Source organism: Vanrija pseudolonga, chromosome 1 (genome assembly GCF_020906515.1).
Source record: "Vanrija pseudolonga chromosome 1, complete sequence".
Taxonomy (NCBI): domain Eukaryota; kingdom Fungi; phylum Basidiomycota; class Tremellomycetes; order Trichosporonales; family Trichosporonaceae; genus Vanrija; species Vanrija pseudolonga.
The window spans coordinates 3,902,746-3,918,265 of record NC_085849.1 but is presented as its reverse complement, the minus strand read 5'-3'; the positions used below and the strand labels follow the sequence as shown (position 1 = coordinate 3,918,265).

Below are 15,520 nucleotides of genomic sequence, written 5' to 3'. Positions count from 1 at the left end.
GGAGGGCATGGCGGCTAGATCCCGCCGAGGCCGACGGCGGCGCGCACCTCGGCCATGGTCTTGGCTGCCTGCTCGCGCGCCTTGTTGGCGCCCTTGGCCGCCACGTCGCGGATGTACCCCTCATCAGCGATGATGCGCTTGTACTCCTCCTGCACAGGCGCGAGGTGCGCCGCGACGACCTCGCTCACGGCCGCCTTGAGCTTGCCCGCGCCCCAGCCGTCAGCCTGTGCGGCGGCGGCGAGCTGTTCCGGCGTGCGCTTGTGCTCGTCGAACGCCGCCCAGATGGTGAGCAGGTTTGCGACGCCGGCGCGCGTATCCGGCTCATACGTGACCTCGCGGATCGAGTCGGTGACGGCGCCCTTGATCTTTGCGGCGATGTCTTTTGGCGAGTCGGTGAGCGAGATGCGCGAGAGGGGGTTCGGGGCCGATTTGGACATCTTCTGTGCTGGGTCGCGGAGCGACAGCACGCGCTTTTGCGGAACTGGGAGGTCAGCTGGGTATACCCCGGACGTCGGTAACCTACCAACACGCGTCTCGGGGATGGGAAACACATCGCCAAACTGCCGGTTAAAGCCCTGCGCGATATCCCGCGCCAGCTCGAGATGCTGCGTCTGGTCCTCGCCAACGGGCACAATCGTGCTCTTGTACAGCATGATATCGGCGGCCTGGAGGACGGGGTAGGACAGCAGGCCTAGGCGCAGGTCCTCCTCCGAGACCTCGTCCTCCGAGTTTGCGTTGCGCGCCGTCGCGAGCCGTGACTAGAGGTCAGCTGGCTCACGGCCACTACTACCCACCTTCCACGTCGTCATGCGCTGCAGCCGGCCGACGGGCGCGATGGTGTTGAGGAACCACGCGAGCTCCGAGTGCTCCCGCACGTCCTCTTGCAGGAAGAGTGTTGTGCGCTCGGGATCGACACCGCACGCCAGCAGGCTCGCGAGCATATTGCGCCGGTCCTGTACCAGCTGCACCGGGTCCTGCGGGAGCGTGATGGCATGCAGGCCTACCACGGTGAGGTAGACTGGCGTCGTGGCCGGCGTCGTCTTCTGCAGCTCGAGGAAGGGCAGGAAGAGGCCGAGGTAGTTGCCCAGCTGGGGGCGTCAGCGAGCGCAGCGAGCGAGCGAGAGAGTGAGATACGACGGTGAGCAGATACTGACATGAGGTGTGCCTACGGTCGGTCAGTGCAGCTCACGCCATCACAGGAGGAACGTACCGGTCGGCTGGATGCCCGAGAAGACGACCTCTGGAGGCGCGGCCTTCGGCGTGGCCTTGGACGACGATGCGCGAGCGCCAGCAGGAATCACGGCGCTGCGTGTAACCGCAGTATGGCCCGCAAGCCGTGGTATCCTAGCGTGCATGGTGTGTGGGAGAGACAAGGCGAAGAACAAGTCGCTAAATGACCTGCCTCGAAGTCAGTTGCACCCCTCCCTCCCTCATCCCCCGCCGTGCCTGGCCGGCCTCCATCGGCTTGAGCATCAAAACGAGCCTCTGCCGACTTTTTCTCCCGGCCGTCAGCGTCACTCGAACTCGAGCATTACACTTCCACTTCCACCCACACCACACTACACATCCAGCAACATGTCGTTCCTCTTCGGTGGCGGAGCTCGTGAGTGGAGTGGAGGCGCGGGCGCGGGCGATGCGCAATGCGCTGGTCGACGACTACCATTGCGAGAGTGCTAACCCCCCGCCCAGCCCAGAACCAAGGCGCGGTCGACCCCGTCAAGATGGAGATGGCCATCTCCGAGCTCGACATGATCACTGACGTCTTGTGGGTGTTGAGTGGTGTATGGAGTTAAGACGAACGCTGACATGGGCTCGCCGTTCCTCCGTGTGTCTTTGATCCTGTCCTTGCCTTCGACTTCTGCCTTCCTGCGATGACTTCGACCGTGCGATCGCCGTCGCCGCTCACCCCCCTCACTCTCCCTCGCACACACTCGCCCCGGCTGCGCCTCGTCTCACAGCAACCGCCTCGTCACATCCTGCCACACAAAGTGCATCCAGCCCAACCCCCAGAACCACCGCTACGCCGAGGGCGAGCTCCTCAAGGGCGAGGCCGTCTGCATCGACAGGTGTACCGCCAAGTTCTTCGAGGTCAACAAGAAGGTCGGAGAGCGCATGCAGACCATGGGCGGCCAGGCCCAGTCGACCGGCTCGTTTGGCCGATAAGTGGACAGACGGACGGACGCGCGGACGCGCAGCGCCGTAGAGCGGCTGGCGGCGTAGCACACTGAGGTTGCTACGCGCCACCGCGACAGCAGCAACATGTATCACCTTTCATGTCGAGGTTGCGAGCGCACCAGTTGTTGATGCCACTGACGACGACGTGATAATCTACATGCTTGTCATGTCTAGATGGGCGGTCCCAAATGCAGTATACAGTCTATGCCTGGTGGTGGTCTGGAGTTGCCACCGCCGTCCCCTCAATCATCACCCTTCTTATCCTTCTTCTTCTTTTCCTTCTCCTTTGGCTTCTCCAGCTCTTCGGGCCAGTCATCGTCCGCTTCGTCGCCAGGTCCAGGCGGCGCCCACCAACTAGGGAGGCAGTGGCTCGGAGGCAGGTTGATGAGGTCTGGGTCAAACAACTGGATGGATGTCAGCGGCGCTGCTTCTCCAGGAACCCACCTCGATGTACGTCTCGTCCGAGTACCGGTGTTTTGTCGGCCCCGAGTGTGCTCTGTACTCTGACAATGCCGACGCAAAGTTCCAGCCCTGCATGACGCGCAGGCAGCCGAGGACGATGCCCGTCTGGTGGATACCGACTCTGGGCGTCAGCTCTGGCCGCACGGGCCACGCACGGATCAATAACTAGAATAGGGTGTGATCTCGCGTCGAGGATGATCTCCAACGCAGCTTTGACGATCTCGTCGCCGATGGGCTTCCAGTCGTTTAGCGGCTGGAAGAGGTTGGTCCCGAGGTGGATCTGACCGTCAGTGCTGTCTCACGACGCGACGCACAAAGTCGACGTGGTTGGTCCGTGTAAAGTGGATGAGGGCCGGGATGGGGTGTTCGGCCGTGAGGGATATGATTGTTCTCAGGCCAAGTGAGCCGAGGAAGGAGACCTGGGGCAGGCGTCAGCCTCGCGACGCCGACGAGAGTGCTAGCTCGAGACCCACCTGCGCTGCGGTCGGCGTCGCGCTTCGGTACACGCCTGGCTCGACGATTGAGAAGCGCTCGGGGACCTGAATGAGCGTGTTGCTCGGCTGCTTTGAGGCCATTGTGGCCTTGCGAGCCGTCTGGGCTGCGAGCTGTCGTCGGTCGGGGTGGGCGAGATGGGACGCAACAACAGAAGCAGCTGCAGGCAGTGACGATCTGGCTTGGGCCGGGCTGATGTTATCGGCGTTGGAGCGGAACCTTTTTGCGAAATCAATGTGGGTCAATTGTTGATGGCGTGGAGGTTGATCGACCAACACCGAACGCGCTGGCACCTCGACTTGTGCGGCGACATCTCGCCTTTTTGCTTGTTCTACATCCCCACACGCCCACAACAATGCGGGTGACACTCCTATCACTACCCCTCGCGCTCCTTTTCGCCTCCCAGGCCCTCGCCGAGGGCCGCACGGGCACCGAGGCGGCCAGCGAGGGCAACCGCCTGCTCGCGGCCGGGCAATATGCCGACGCGGCTCGCGCGTACGGCGACGCTATCGGTGGGTAGCTATGGGTACAAGCAAGTGCCAGCTGACACAAACCCCAGAGGCCGATCCCGAGTCGTACCTCAACTATTACAAGCGCGCCACGGCCTATCTCTCGCAGGGACGCCACGGCCCCGCACTCGCCGACTTTGACGCCTCGCTGCGGCTCAACCCCGGCTTCGCGCAGGCCCACTACCAAAAGGCCAAGATCTTGGCCAAGGAGGGCGACTTTGCGGGTGCCGGGTCAGAGCTCAAGGCGTTTGGAAAGAGCAAGAAGGGTGATGTGGCCGCCGACCGGTTGGTGAGTGATGCCGTGGCGGCGTGTCCATCTTGCCCGTCCGACGCTGACACGCCAGGCTGCTGCTGTGGACACTGCGACAAAGGAGGAGAATGCGGCCAAGAGTTCTGCGAAGAAGAAGCAGTGGACCAACTGTGTCGTCCACGCGGGCAAGGCTATCGAGGTCGGACCCCACTCCAAGGAGCTGCGCGAGTTGAGAGCGCAGTGTGCGACCGAGCTGGGCGACGTTGAGGGAGCGTACAGTGACCTGACGTGAGTAGAGTATGGTGTGCCCGCTTGCTGACCTCTCAGTCGCCTGGCAACGCTCGACCCCGCATCACAAACCCTGCCTGTCCGACTCGCAGCCATCGCCTTCTTCGTTATGAACTCGGACACGTACGCCTCGCACCTCAAGCAGTGCCTCCACTACGACCCGGACTCGAAGCCGTGCAAGAAGATGCACAAGCTGCTGAGGTCACTATCCAAGGACTCGGTCAAGCTCAACAACCTCGTCGAGGGTGGCAGCAACAGAAAAGCGCTGCTGCTCGCCCGCGGCGAGAAGGGCGAGGACGGTCTGCTGGTTCGGTTTGACAACGCCCTCAAGGACCAGATCAAGGAGGGCAACATTCCGGCCCAGTTCCACGCGCTCAAGACGAGTGTGGCGAGGATGAACCTCTACGCGCTCGTGTGCCGTGCCGGTGTAGCCGCCAACGACCTCGGTGCCAAGACGGCCGAGGCGTGCAACGTCATCCTCGACATGGACCCCGAGGACGAGTCGGGTCTCGTGTTCAAGGCCGAGAAGCTGCTCAAGGAGGAGCAGTTTGACCAGGCCGTCGCGGTGCTCCAGAAGGCGTTCGAGGCGTCTGGCCGCCAAAGCCAGGACATTATGAACCGCCTGCAGAAGGCGCAGCGGCTACTCAAGGTGTCCAAGCAGAAGGACTACTACAAGGTTCTGGACGTGCCTCGGGACGCCGACGAGCGGACAATCAAGAAGGCGTTCAGGCGACTGGCCAAGAAGAACCACCCAGACGTCGGCGGCTCAGAGGAGAAGATGGCACAGCTCAACGAGGCTTACGAGGTCCTGTCGGACCCCAAGCTCCGCGAGCAGTACGACAACGGGCACGACCCGAACGACCCGACCGCCGGCCACGGCGGCGGTAACCCGTTCGCGCACCACGGCGGCGGCTTCCAGTTCCAGGGCTTCCCAGGCGGTGGGTTCCCCGGTGGGTTTCCAGGGGGCGGATTCCCTGGCGGCGGTGGACAAAAGTTCCACTTCCAGTTCCAGTAGAAGCGCGTGTAGCGAGTGCAGCAGCAGGTGGAGGTGGTGGTGTCTAGATAGAGCATGTAGAGCCATGCATTGTATCACTGCGGCGGCTCGAGGCGAGGCAGTCTGTCCGATTCGGAGTGCTGCGGTGTCTGCGAGCTCGGGCAATGGCCGCAGATGACTGATGGGCGCAGTGGGCCGCGCGTGACGTCAAGCCAAAATAAATCAGATAAGGGGCAGAGGTCGTCGACTCCGTGAGTCGCTCGTTTCCTTCGTTCGCATCACACCACCAAGCAACCATGTCCGGCCCAGTCCCCCTGCCCCCGCTCCCACCGTTCACCCGCGAAACGGCCCACGCAAAGGTCAAGGCGGCGCAGAACAAGTGGAACACTTGCGACCCGGCGCTCGTCGCGCCGGCGTATACCCCCACGAGCGTGTGGCGTAACCGCGACCACTTCTTCAGCGGCACCGAGGCGATCAAGGCGTTCCTGACGGACAAGTGGGCGCGCGAGCACAACTACAAGTTGCGGAAGGGTGCGTGGGGTGGTGGTGCGGGGCTGGGTGGGATGGTGCTGACGCGCGTGCAGAGCTGTTCGCGTTCGAGGGGAACCGCATGTGAGTGGCCTGCGGGAGGTGGCTCGGCGCACAGAGCGAGCCTCGCTGACGCTCGGCTTGCGCAGCGCCGTCGAGTTCTGGTACGAACACTCTGCTACCCCCGACCCCAGCAGCCAGTGGTTCCGGACGTACGGGCTCGAGCACTGGGTGTTTGCCGAGGACGGGCGGATGAAGAGCAGGCAGGTGGGTGTGGTGGGGCCGGCGCGTGCCAGCGGCTCGGCGTGGTCGTGACTCGCTAACGACCCCAGATGTCGGGCAACACTATCGAGATCGCCGAAGCCGACAGGTGGTTCAAGGACGGCGTGGATGTCGACGCTGGGTCAGTGCCTGCGGGGCACATCTCGTCGGCGTACGAGGCGTAGGCGAGCGGGTGCTGCCAAGTGCACGAATATACTATGTCTGTCGCATCTATGCCACATCGTCTATGTCTATGCACGTCGTCTGTCTATGAGCTGCGAAGCACACCCACGCGCCCGCTCCACGCCCCACCGCAGTGCCCGCTCACGCTACAGCGCCCGCTCCATGACGATATCGCGCCTCACCGCGCCGCCGACCACAAACTCGTGCTCGCCGACCTCGCCAAAGCCCAGGCGAGAGTAAAACCGCCTCGCGCGCGGGTTATCCTCCCACACGCCGAGCCAGAGCGACTGCGCGCCGAAGCGCTGCGCGGCGATGTTGGCCGCTTCCGAGACGAGCGTGTCGGCGACCCCCTTGCCGTGCTGCGTTTGGTCGACGTACAAGCGCCGCAGCTCGACGGGGCTGGGGTGCGTGAGGCACGGCTCCGTGCTGCCTGCGACGATTTGCGCGACCCCGACGACTAGCGTGCGGGCGCCGGGGGTGCTGTCCACTGGAGAGGGAGGGCGTGGGGACGGCGACGGCGACGGGGTGACGGTTATCGCTGGGACGAGGGGGACGACGGGCGAACGTGCGTGCCGTGTGGCGCGGTCGGCGTCGGCGCTGGCCCCGGGGCCGGCGGACACGTCCCCGGCCTCGTCGGCCGCCTCGCTCCGCTCAGCGTCCACGGTGGCGATGACAAACGCCATGTCCCCGTCGGCGATCTCCTCGCCAATCGTATCCGGGTGCAGGCTCGTCGCGAGGTGCTGTGCCAGGTCCTCGGCCGAGACCGAGTGCCCGAAGAAGCGCGTCCACACGCGCGCAACGAGCGCCGCGACGGCGGTCGCGTCGGCCGGGCCAGCGACGGCGTAGCTCACTTCGCCGGGCGTGTGGGGGTTGTATTCTGGCGGCATGGGAGTGTGGACGAGACAAGGAAGAAGAAGAAATGTCGCAAGCGAGAGATACCCAAGCCTCGACGACGCCTCCATTGCGACTTTTGGCCGGGGACCCCGCAGCGGCGACCAGGCGAACGCCGCGCATCGCGTCCACCCACCACCCGACTTCGACTCTTGACCTCGACTCGTCGCCTCCTCGCTCGACTCGACGTTCAACCGGCAACAATAATGGAAGACCGAGACGCCCCCGCCCCGACTCGCCTGGTCCTCTTCCGCACCCCCGCCAACGGCGACAGCTACCCCACCACGCTAGCACGCTACGCGCCCATCTCGGTGCCCGCGCTCGCAGACCGGCTGCTGCCAAGCGCGCTGGAGCCGGTGCTCGCCGCGGGCGCGGGCGGCTGGGAGGCAGTGGTGATCACCTCCCGCCGTGCCGCCGAGGCATGGGTGGCCGCGGCCGCCTCCGTCACCTTGCCCGCCGAAGCCGAAGCCGAAGCCGAAGCATGGTCCAGCGTGCAAGTCTACTCGCCCGGCCCGGCCGTCGGGTCCGTCCTCGACGCCTCGGGGCTGCCGCCTGCGTTGCGCCCGTCCCCGGGCCCAACGGCCATCTCGGCGGCGTCTCTTGCGCCGCTGCTCCTCTCCGTGCCGCCGCGCGACGGCGCAGCAGGTTACCGCCCATACCTCCTCCTCACGGGCGACAAGACGCTCCCGACGCTCGGGGACGCGCTGGCCGCTGCGGGCCGGCAGGCAATCAAGGTGCAGGTGTACGCCACTGCGCCAGCGCCCTCACTCGCGGACGATGTGGGGCGGCTTGAGGCTAGCCTGCGCTGGGCGGCACTCTTCTCGCCCAGCTCGGCCTCGTACGTGCTTCCCCTGCTCGAAGCGGCCGGGTTCGGCGTGCGCCCCGACGGCGCCCAGGATAGACGGCTGCGCATCGCGGCGATTGGCGAGACGACGGCCGCGTGGCTCCGTGATGCCGGGTATGCGCTCGACGCAGTCGCGGCGACCCCTAATGCCGAGGGACTGCTCGCTGCCATCGACGCGGCGGAAGCTGGGGAACGGCGCAGTTGAGCCGAGCAGGTGGAGACAGTATCGTAGAAACGTCATAGATCACGCAGGCCGCCTTCGCGGTTGTCCTGCCCCGCACTTGGCGCTGGCGCGCCTCGGGCCATCGCATCATGTCATAAGTGCATCACACCAGGTATCCCACTACGGGTGTTCACAAGAATAAGGGACTAGGGAATCGTACGAAGAAGCAATAGTTTTAGATCAAGACAGCCAGAATTAAGCCGCAGGCTGCTGCGCCTTGGCAGACGACTCCTTGAGTGCGAGGAGCTGCTTTGAGCGGAACGTCTCGTAGTGGATCTGGCTCGTCGTCTCGATCAGGTCCTGGAGGTGGGTGCGGGTGAGGAAGTTGCGGAGGTAGACAAACTCGCAGTGGTTCTCGTCCTCGACGTTGACAATACCCCAGCGGTTCTTGCGGCCGCGGACGGGCTTGCCGTCGACGATAACGCTGCTCTCCGAGCCGATGACGGCGAAGGGGAGCATGTTACGCACGCGCTCGTTGAGCTCGAGCTCCTCGGCGTCGAGCTCGTCGCCGTCGAAGGGGTACAGGCGGATCTGGTGGTACTGGAGCTCGGCCATGACGCGCTGCTTGAAGCCCTCGCGCTCCTCGAGCGTGAGCGAGTCCGACTTGGCAATGACGGGAACGACGTTGACAATCTCGGACAGCTTCTTGAGCACAGTGATGTCAATGGGCTTGAGGGTGTGGCCGGTGGGGTTGATGAAGAAGACGCAGCAGTGGACACGGGTGTCGGGGATGAAGCGCTCGCGCATGGCGGTGAGCTCCTTGCGGAGGTAGGCCGAGTGCTGGTCCTTGATCTGAGGGAAGGTGTCAGCAACGCGTCTTCCTGGGCCCCACGAGGCATCCCTCCCACTCACGTATTTCACAATAGGGTCCCAGCAGCCCTCGTTGTTGATGAGGTCGCCGTAGCCGGGGGTGTCGATAATGTTGAGCTTGAGACGCACGCCGTTCTCAATGATGACTAGTGCCAGCGTTAGTGCCTTCCCGCGCGGCGGCGGCGGCGGCGCGCCCGTGCGCATCGAACTCACCCTGCGACTTTGCGTGGATCTCGGTGGTCGCGCGGGGGGCAATGTCCTGCTCGGTACGGCCCTTCGAGTCGACGAGGTGCGACGCGAAGAGAGTGTTGACGAGGGTCGACTTGCCGAGACCAGTCTGGCCTGTGATGCGTGAGCCGCGTGCCTTCCTGGGGTTGTCGTCTCGCTGCTACCCACCGACAACCATCACATTGAACTGGAAGCCACGCTTGAGGAGCTTGTGCTCGATCTGGCGAGTGATCGCTGCGAGTGTCAGTTGATGCTGCCGCGGGGTGAGGGTATGCGTGCGCGTCGCCAAACCCCCCGCCGCGATGTTCCGTTGTCCGAGCGTCGTGTCCGCCGGAGGAAGGAAACGGTCGCGCGGGGGTGATGGATCTCATCGCGTTGCGGGGTCGAGGTCGACGCTTACAGTCAAAGCCGACGTAAGAGGACGCGACAATGTCCTCGAGGGCGCTGGAGACGGCAGCGGAAGCCATGTTGAATGTGTTTGGGTATTAAAAGGGGTGGTGAGCAAAGGTGTAGAGGTGGTGTCGAGGTGGTTGTTGAGAGTGAGTGCGTGCGTGCAGTGTGAGCAGCGTGTGCAGCGTGTCAGGTCGAGGCTAGTGGCACCCGGCAGCAGCGAGAGCCAGCCCAGGTTCAAGGTCCCGTCCGCGGCGGCGGCGGAGGCGGCACACGCTCGGGTCGTCGTTGTTCAACGCGGCTGGCGGCACGACTGAGACGCGGCGCACGGGTCGTCACCTAGTAGCTCAGGGAAAACGGCCAAAGGCGGGACCGCAGGGGAAGGACGAACACAAACGCGTGAGGAGGGAGATTTGATTCCGCTATTGAGTGGATTAAAACAGAAAGAAATCACGTCAGAATAATCGTACCCCTCGTCACTTCACCTGGCCTGCCCGGTGGAGGTCCATCGACTGTCCGCTCACCTCCATCACGTCGGACCTGCGTGCGACTGTGGTCACAATCAGTCCTCACTGATCACTGCCCCCTTCGCTGCACACACACAGTCCACCAACCTATATCTTCTTGCCCAACATTCTCGGTTTCCTCCAACACTGCTTAACTTCCTCACTCTTCTTCACCCTCGTACTCGCGGTCCTTGCATATAGGTTCATCACCCACACCCAACCCAAGCGACACACACAAACGACCAGCACCGACTCCACCACTTCACGCACTGATCACGCGATGGTGAGCACCAGCCCCGGTCGTGCTGCCGCGCCGACCTCGCCTCAACCCAGCTTCATATCTAACATACCCAGTCTCGTCCTCTCACCAAGAGCAGCGAGAAGGCCCTCATCAAGGAGTTCCAGGAGGTTACAGGAGCACCGTGCGTATCAACATCAGCGGCGCGGCGCGGCGCGGCACGGACTTGTGCCAGCCCCTTCCCCCAGTCGTCACGACGTGACGAGGTTGTCTTCCTTGCCCGACTGACACGTTCCAGATCGACCGAGGCCACAAAATGGCTCAAGAAGTACAAGTTCAACCTCCCCAATGCTATCGACGGCTACTTCAACGAGGGCGCCGACTCATCGCGTAGCAGCACCAAGGATGCCGAGAAGAAGATTGGAGAGATCTACGAGCACTTCAAGGGTGAGTATAGTTTGGGCGTGGAACGGTCGACTACGGCCAGAGGGAAGCAGAGGCGCGCGCCGTCGATCGATCCAGGTTCTACCGCCGAGGCTTGTTGCTGACAGATTAGACCCCGACGCCAAGATTATCAATATTGACGGCACAATGAAGCTCTGCGGCGAGCTCGGAATCGACCCTTCTTCCGACCCCGTCCTCTTCTGCCTTGCCGCCGACCTCGGCTCCAAGGTTACGGGCGAGTGGGACAAGGAGCCGTTTGTCCAGGGCTGGATCGCGATCGACCCGAGGTGAGTTGAACGTCACTGACTCAATCTAACTCGACAGCATCAACTCGCTCGCATCGATGAAGGCCGCGCTGCCAAAGCTTAGAAAAAAGCTCAACGCCGACCCCGTCTACTTCAAGAAGGTCTACATGCACACCTTTGACCTCTGCAAGGCACCCGGCGCGCGCGTCCTCGCGCTTGACACTGGTACGTGCGAGGTAGCGACACTCCGCACAAGGTTAACACCTGCACCCAGCTATTGACCTCTGGACCCTCTACCTGCCCCCTGCTCTCGAGGCCAGGCCAAGTGCTCTCTCGCACGTTGCTCCCGGCACCTCGCCATCCTCCCCCGCGACCGACCAGGCCCCCGACTTCTCGGCCGACGACCTCGAGCTCTGGCTCGAGTTCCAGAAGAGCAAGGGCAAGGCCGTGAGCAAGGACACCTGGAGCCTTCTCATCGACTTCATCCGTACCATCGACGCCGAGCTCAAGGAGTACGACGAGGAGGGTAAGTCGAGCCAGTACCAGTGGCCAAGGACACATGCTGACGCCGCCTCAGCCGCGTGGCCCTCCACCATTGACGACTTTGTCGAGTATGCTCGTGCCAAGAAGGCATGAGGGGCGATAGCTTGACACTTTAATCTGCTTCCAATCAGCTTGGGGCACATGCCTTGACCGGCAACACACATGCATCAGTATACGACTGTTCATATTCTTTTGGGCAACAACAGTTTTCCTCCCTGGCTATCACGCGATCATCTATCTCCCCTGGGATATGGACATGCGCCACGCAGCCTCCTCCAAGGCACCGAGCGCGTTGATGGTCTCGTTGCTCGACCCGCTCTCACTCTCGTTCCTGCAGTGCTCGAGGCTTTCATTGACACGACGCAGAACGCCAGGCCACGCCCGCTGCACTGTCGCCTCGTGGAGCGAGTAGGCCGAGTTCGTCGCGGAACTGAACACGCTGATACGTGATTCCTCGTTGGTCGTGTCGTGGGCAGTCTCCGTCGCCACTGCGGGGTCCGTGGCCTGCACTGGCGTCGACGGCTCCTCGAGGGTGAGGCACAGGCCGAGCGCCGACATCTTGGGGAGCGAACTCGATCCAAAGCCCGTAGGGTTCCACGCCGTGAAGAACGGGTGCGCCGTTGCGTGGCCGTTATTGCTGCTGCCTTCGGCTGTCGGGGACACCGGCACGCTCACGGCCGACACGGGGAAGCTCGAGTTGTGGTCCGACGAGCTGCCCGAAGCGGGGAAGCTCTGGCCCGAGCGCCCGGCGGCCGGCTGCGGCTGGATACGCTGCGCCTGGAGCGGGTATCGCTTGAAGTACTCGCTCGAGAGGGTCGAGTGGCCGCTTTCTTGTGTCTCGAACGTGTTGCTTCTGGAGCGAGAGACGAACGGGTGACCGGGGCGGAAGGCTTCGATCTCGCGAGCGACGACCCCGAGTGAGGGTGCGTTGCGCGTATGCGAGCCAGCCTCAACGCGCACGTGCATCGCGTTCGACGAGGATACCTCGGACGAGTCCTGCAGTTCCGACTCGTCGCCCTCCTCGGCACCATTATCGGTAGAAGCCGAGCCAGGTGCCAGCTCGGAGCTTGGCGTCCCTGGCGAGTCGTCGAGCGAGCGGCGCGACTGCTCAGAGTAGGCCGACGCAGAGGGGAGAACGCCGAACGAGTCGACAGACTTGCGCTTGTTCGAGCCGAGGTGCAAGCCCGTGATCTTGCGCGGCGGCGAGACGTGGCCATTGACCGAGGACTGGGGTGTTGGCGAGCGGATAACATGCCGCGGAGGGGGCGGGGGGAGCGGCGTGAACGTGCTGGCGCGGTTGATGACGGTCCAGTCGAATGACCTGCTGCGCCGCCGCAGATGGACTGGCTCTTCATCGTCGTCGTCATCGGTGCTCTGGTGGTCATCGGTCGTCTCAAAGCCCGCGTCCGTTCCAGCGACCTCGCTCTCATCGGCTACGTCCGCGGCATCGTCCTCGCTGCTGGCCGAGTCTTCTGGATAGAGCCTGGACATTGGCGCCATGGGAATGGAGGCGACGGTGAACCCGCCCTTGAGAAGAGGTGTGGGGAGTGGGCTTGGCGATGGCGTCGTGCCGGCGTGAACGGCAGCACTGACCGACTCGGTCTCCTCGCACTCATGCTCGACACTGAGAGACGGCTGCGAGACGTAGTCTGGGACATGGATCGCCGGTGGCACATGCAACGACGTCCTCGCCTGCTCCGGAACTGGCGAGAGCTGAAGCGCCTTGTCGACGTCCCAAGCAGCGAGGATGCTCGCAGCCCAGTTCTCTTCACCGGCGCCAACATCAATGTTGCGGAATCCAGCGAGGTCGTCTGACAGTCGGCGAGTGAGCGCGTGCAGGCTTTCAGCGATTGAAGATCGAGCTGAACCCGATACGCCATCACTGATCGTCTGGAGCGTCTGGCCACTCATAGGGCGACCGGCCATCGGCGGCGACAGGGTATCAGTGACCACGGTAACTGGTCTCGACGGCCGCGTGCTGATCGAATCCAGGTCGCTGAGCAGCTTTGAAATGATGCTCGAGGATCGTTGGAGCGACGTGCCGTCGATAAAGGTATGTCGTCTGGTCCGACGTGAATCTGATCGGCTCGGCGCTGCGGACTCGCGGCGCGATTCACGGCGCGAAGCGCTGCTGCTATCCCCATCCGTGGGCGTGTTGGGCGAGGTTACAGATGTCCGCTGAGATTTTGGTCTTGGCAGGTCGTCTGGGAATGCCACCTGCGCCGGGCTCGCAGTGACCGTCACAACTGGAGGCGTCACACCTGGAGGAGGCACAGGCGACGGAGACGCCACTCTGGTCATACTTCCCGGTGTGACTGGACGGATCGGCGTGAGGGCTACGGCCCGTTGCCGCCTCTGAGCCGCCGTAATCAACAGCAAGTCCTGCTCAGATAACCCTTGGATCTTCAAGCTCTGTAGCCATTCCTGTGGAAGGCCATCAAGATCGGCTGTGATGTGGAGCTCGTGCTGTTGTGTGTCAGAGCAGTGCCACCACCTGGTCGTCACACACTCACCTGTACATTGAACGGACGACTGACGCCAGCGTCAGCGGGGACAGGAGTGGGCACCATGTGTGACGACTTTCGCCTCCTCGACAGCGTCCCAGACCTCGCGATACGCGTCGGTGCTTCCTTTGGCGGCGATTCGGACAGCTTGTTGGCGATCACGGGCATTGGGGTATCCTCGCATAGCTCGGCCAAGCCGACGCTTGGGTTTCGACGGGTCCGCCGGGAGGACCAAGTGCCATTAGGATGATGCCGTGATCCGCCCGGCTCCGTGCTGCGTGGAGGGACGTTGCCCACGTTGTTGGTGGATGTCGATGATGCCAGTGTCGTGGGCATTGGTTCTGGAGCTGTGTTGTTGCGTCGCATGACACTGGCGGCGCGCCCCAGTCCTCTCCCGACACTGCGGTAGAGCAGGGACGCGCTCGACTTTTTGCGCGACAGCGTCTGCCCGCCAGCATTCCCAAGCCCGACCCCCGTATCCACGTTGTCGAGCCGAGGTGGTGATGGCGATCTGCACGTCACAGAAGCAGGTGGAGACGAAGTCGAGCACGGAGCAGACGTGGTGGGAACCGATTGGGCCGCCAGCGGCGGCTGGGGGTTCGGGTGCGGTTGCCTGAGCCAGCCATTGCCCTTGCCCCCCTTGCCTCCTGTTGAGGACGACGAGGAGGCCCCAGCGCCACTGTGATGTGTTTTGGCCGGTGGCCCACCGGGTTCCGCTCCTGAGGCGGCCACCACCCCGACGCTCAAGCTTGCGCCGGTACCTCTTGGCGCTATTCTCGAGGGGAGAAGCGATGACAGACTCGCGTTGGATGGTGGGGCTGACAGCGGCGCTCCGATGCCTTCGAGCTTTTCTTTCGACGAGTTTGAGCGCGTGCCAAACAGCTTGGCTTTTGACGGGGGTGGCGGCAGCGGTAGGGGCGGTTGCGCTTTTGTTAATGCTCCTGCGGCTGCTCCTGCTGCTCTGCCTAACCTGAAACAACTCAGACCTCTACCCGTGTACCATGGGTCAACTCACGTTCGCGACTCGAGATGGGCCGTGAAGCTGTCGATTTCCGGTGGGACTGGCAGCGCTTTATTGTTGTGCGCCGATGCCGACAGGAGGGGAACGTGCTGTCGCGGCGGCGAGTCGAGCTGGTGGGTGACGGTCGCGACCACCATGGTCGTGTCGCGTGCGTGCCGGTGGTGTGGGGAGCTCGGCGACGGAAGGGAGGGCGAAGGAGGGCGCAGTCCTCGCGACGCCGTGGCCAGCCGGAGGTGGTGGTGTCGAGGTGTGTCGAGGTGTAGATATGTCGAGCTGTCAAGTGTGTCGATGGACAAGCTCTCGAGCTTCAAGTCAGGAAGGGTAGGTAGTGTAGTGAATTGATCCAGTCGCGCGTTTCGTTTCGTTTCGTTTGGGTATGAGACTCTGCGGGGTTTGAGATGGTGTGCTTAATGTGGGTTAGATCAAGAGCGAGCTAGCTAGCTAGTAGCACAAGACGAGGTCAACAGGGCGTCTTGCAACGTGACAGTAGT

At 63.3% G+C, this 15,520-nt stretch overlaps 9 protein-coding genes across 9 annotated transcripts; 4 read left to right on the top strand and 5 right to left on the bottom strand.

The window, feature by feature from the left end:
- Positions 1–14: 14 nt before the first annotated feature.
- Positions 15–1,355, bottom strand: Wars2 (Tryptophan--tRNA ligase, mitochondrial; the record flags this gene model as incomplete). Its single annotated transcript, XM_062767949.1, has 5 exons — positions 15–481; positions 524–758; positions 795–1,088; positions 1,155–1,165; positions 1,211–1,355. The coding sequence occupies 5 exons, from the start codon at positions 1,353–1,355 to the stop codon at positions 15–17; spliced, it is 1,152 nt and encodes a 383-aa protein (XP_062623933.1).
- Positions 1,356–1,517: 162 nt separating this feature from the next.
- Positions 1,518–2,280, top strand: TIM10 (Mitochondrial import inner membrane translocase subunit TIM10). The gene is made up of 3 exons (XM_062767948.1): positions 1,518–1,603; positions 1,690–1,765; positions 1,959–2,280. The coding sequence occupies exons 1-3, from the start codon at positions 1,576–1,578 to the stop codon at positions 2,161–2,163; spliced, it is 309 nt and encodes a 102-aa protein (XP_062623932.1). The 5' UTR covers positions 1,518–1,575; the 3' UTR covers positions 2,164–2,280.
- A 65-nt stretch (positions 2,281–2,345) lies between these two features.
- Positions 2,346–3,258, bottom strand: OCA1 (Putative tyrosine-protein phosphatase OCA1). The gene is made up of 5 exons (XM_062767947.1): positions 3,111–3,258; positions 2,952–3,056; positions 2,793–2,917; positions 2,620–2,758; positions 2,346–2,579 (listed from the first exon to the last, which is right to left on the bottom strand). The coding sequence occupies exons 1-5, from the start codon at positions 3,210–3,212 to the stop codon at positions 2,418–2,420; spliced, it is 633 nt and encodes a 210-aa protein (XP_062623931.1). The 5' UTR covers positions 3,213–3,258; the 3' UTR covers positions 2,346–2,417.
- Positions 3,259–3,479: 221 nt separating this feature from the next.
- Dnajc3 (DnaJ subfamily C member 3) lies at positions 3,480–5,274 on the top strand. The gene is made up of 4 exons (XM_062767946.1): positions 3,480–3,641; positions 3,689–3,927; positions 3,983–4,176; positions 4,216–5,274. The coding sequence occupies exons 1-4, from the start codon at positions 3,485–3,487 to the stop codon at positions 5,189–5,191; spliced, it is 1,566 nt and encodes a 521-aa protein (XP_062623930.1). The 5' UTR covers positions 3,480–3,484; the 3' UTR covers positions 5,192–5,274.
- A 184-nt stretch (positions 5,275–5,458) lies between these two features.
- On the top strand, positions 5,459–6,219 carry LOC62_01G001452 (uncharacterized protein). Its single transcript, XM_062767945.1, has 4 exons — positions 5,459–5,701; positions 5,755–5,782; positions 5,848–5,965; positions 6,031–6,219. The coding sequence occupies exons 1-4, from the start codon at positions 5,467–5,469 to the stop codon at positions 6,142–6,144; spliced, it is 495 nt and encodes a 164-aa protein (XP_062623929.1). The 5' UTR covers positions 5,459–5,466; the 3' UTR covers positions 6,145–6,219.
- A 69-nt stretch (positions 6,220–6,288) lies between these two features.
- On the bottom strand, positions 6,289–7,029 carry paiA_1 (Spermidine/spermine N(1)-acetyltransferase; the record flags this gene model as incomplete). Its single annotated transcript, XM_062767944.1, has 1 exon — positions 6,289–7,029. One exon carries the CDS (start codon positions 7,027–7,029, stop codon positions 6,289–6,291), a length of 741 nt encoding a protein of 246 aa, XP_062623928.1.
- Positions 7,030–7,239: 210 nt separating this feature from the next.
- HEM4 (Uroporphyrinogen-III synthase) lies at positions 7,240–8,082 on the top strand (the record flags this gene model as incomplete). The annotated part of the gene is made up of 1 exon (XM_062767943.1): positions 7,240–8,082. The coding sequence occupies one exon, from the start codon at positions 7,240–7,242 to the stop codon at positions 8,080–8,082; it is 843 nt and encodes a 280-aa protein (XP_062623927.1).
- A 107-nt stretch (positions 8,083–8,189) lies between these two features.
- Positions 8,190–9,676, bottom strand: spn2 (Septin spn2). Its single transcript, XM_062767942.1, has 5 exons — positions 9,539–9,676; positions 9,307–9,372; positions 9,124–9,252; positions 8,953–9,056; positions 8,190–8,892 (listed from the first exon to the last, which is right to left on the bottom strand). Exons 1-5 carry the CDS (start codon positions 9,603–9,605, stop codon positions 8,296–8,298), a joined length of 963 nt encoding a protein of 320 aa, XP_062623926.1. The 5' UTR covers positions 9,606–9,676; the 3' UTR covers positions 8,190–8,295.
- A 2,062-nt stretch (positions 9,677–11,738) lies between these two features.
- On the bottom strand, positions 11,739–14,972 carry LOC62_01G001448 (uncharacterized protein; the record flags this gene model as incomplete). Its single annotated transcript, XM_062767941.1, has 2 exons — positions 14,018–14,972; positions 11,739–13,970 (listed from the first exon to the last, which is right to left on the bottom strand). Exons 1-2 carry the CDS (start codon positions 14,372–14,374, stop codon positions 11,739–11,741), a joined length of 2,589 nt encoding a protein of 862 aa, XP_062623925.1. The 5' UTR covers positions 14,375–14,972.
- Positions 14,973–15,520: the final 548 nt, after the last annotated feature.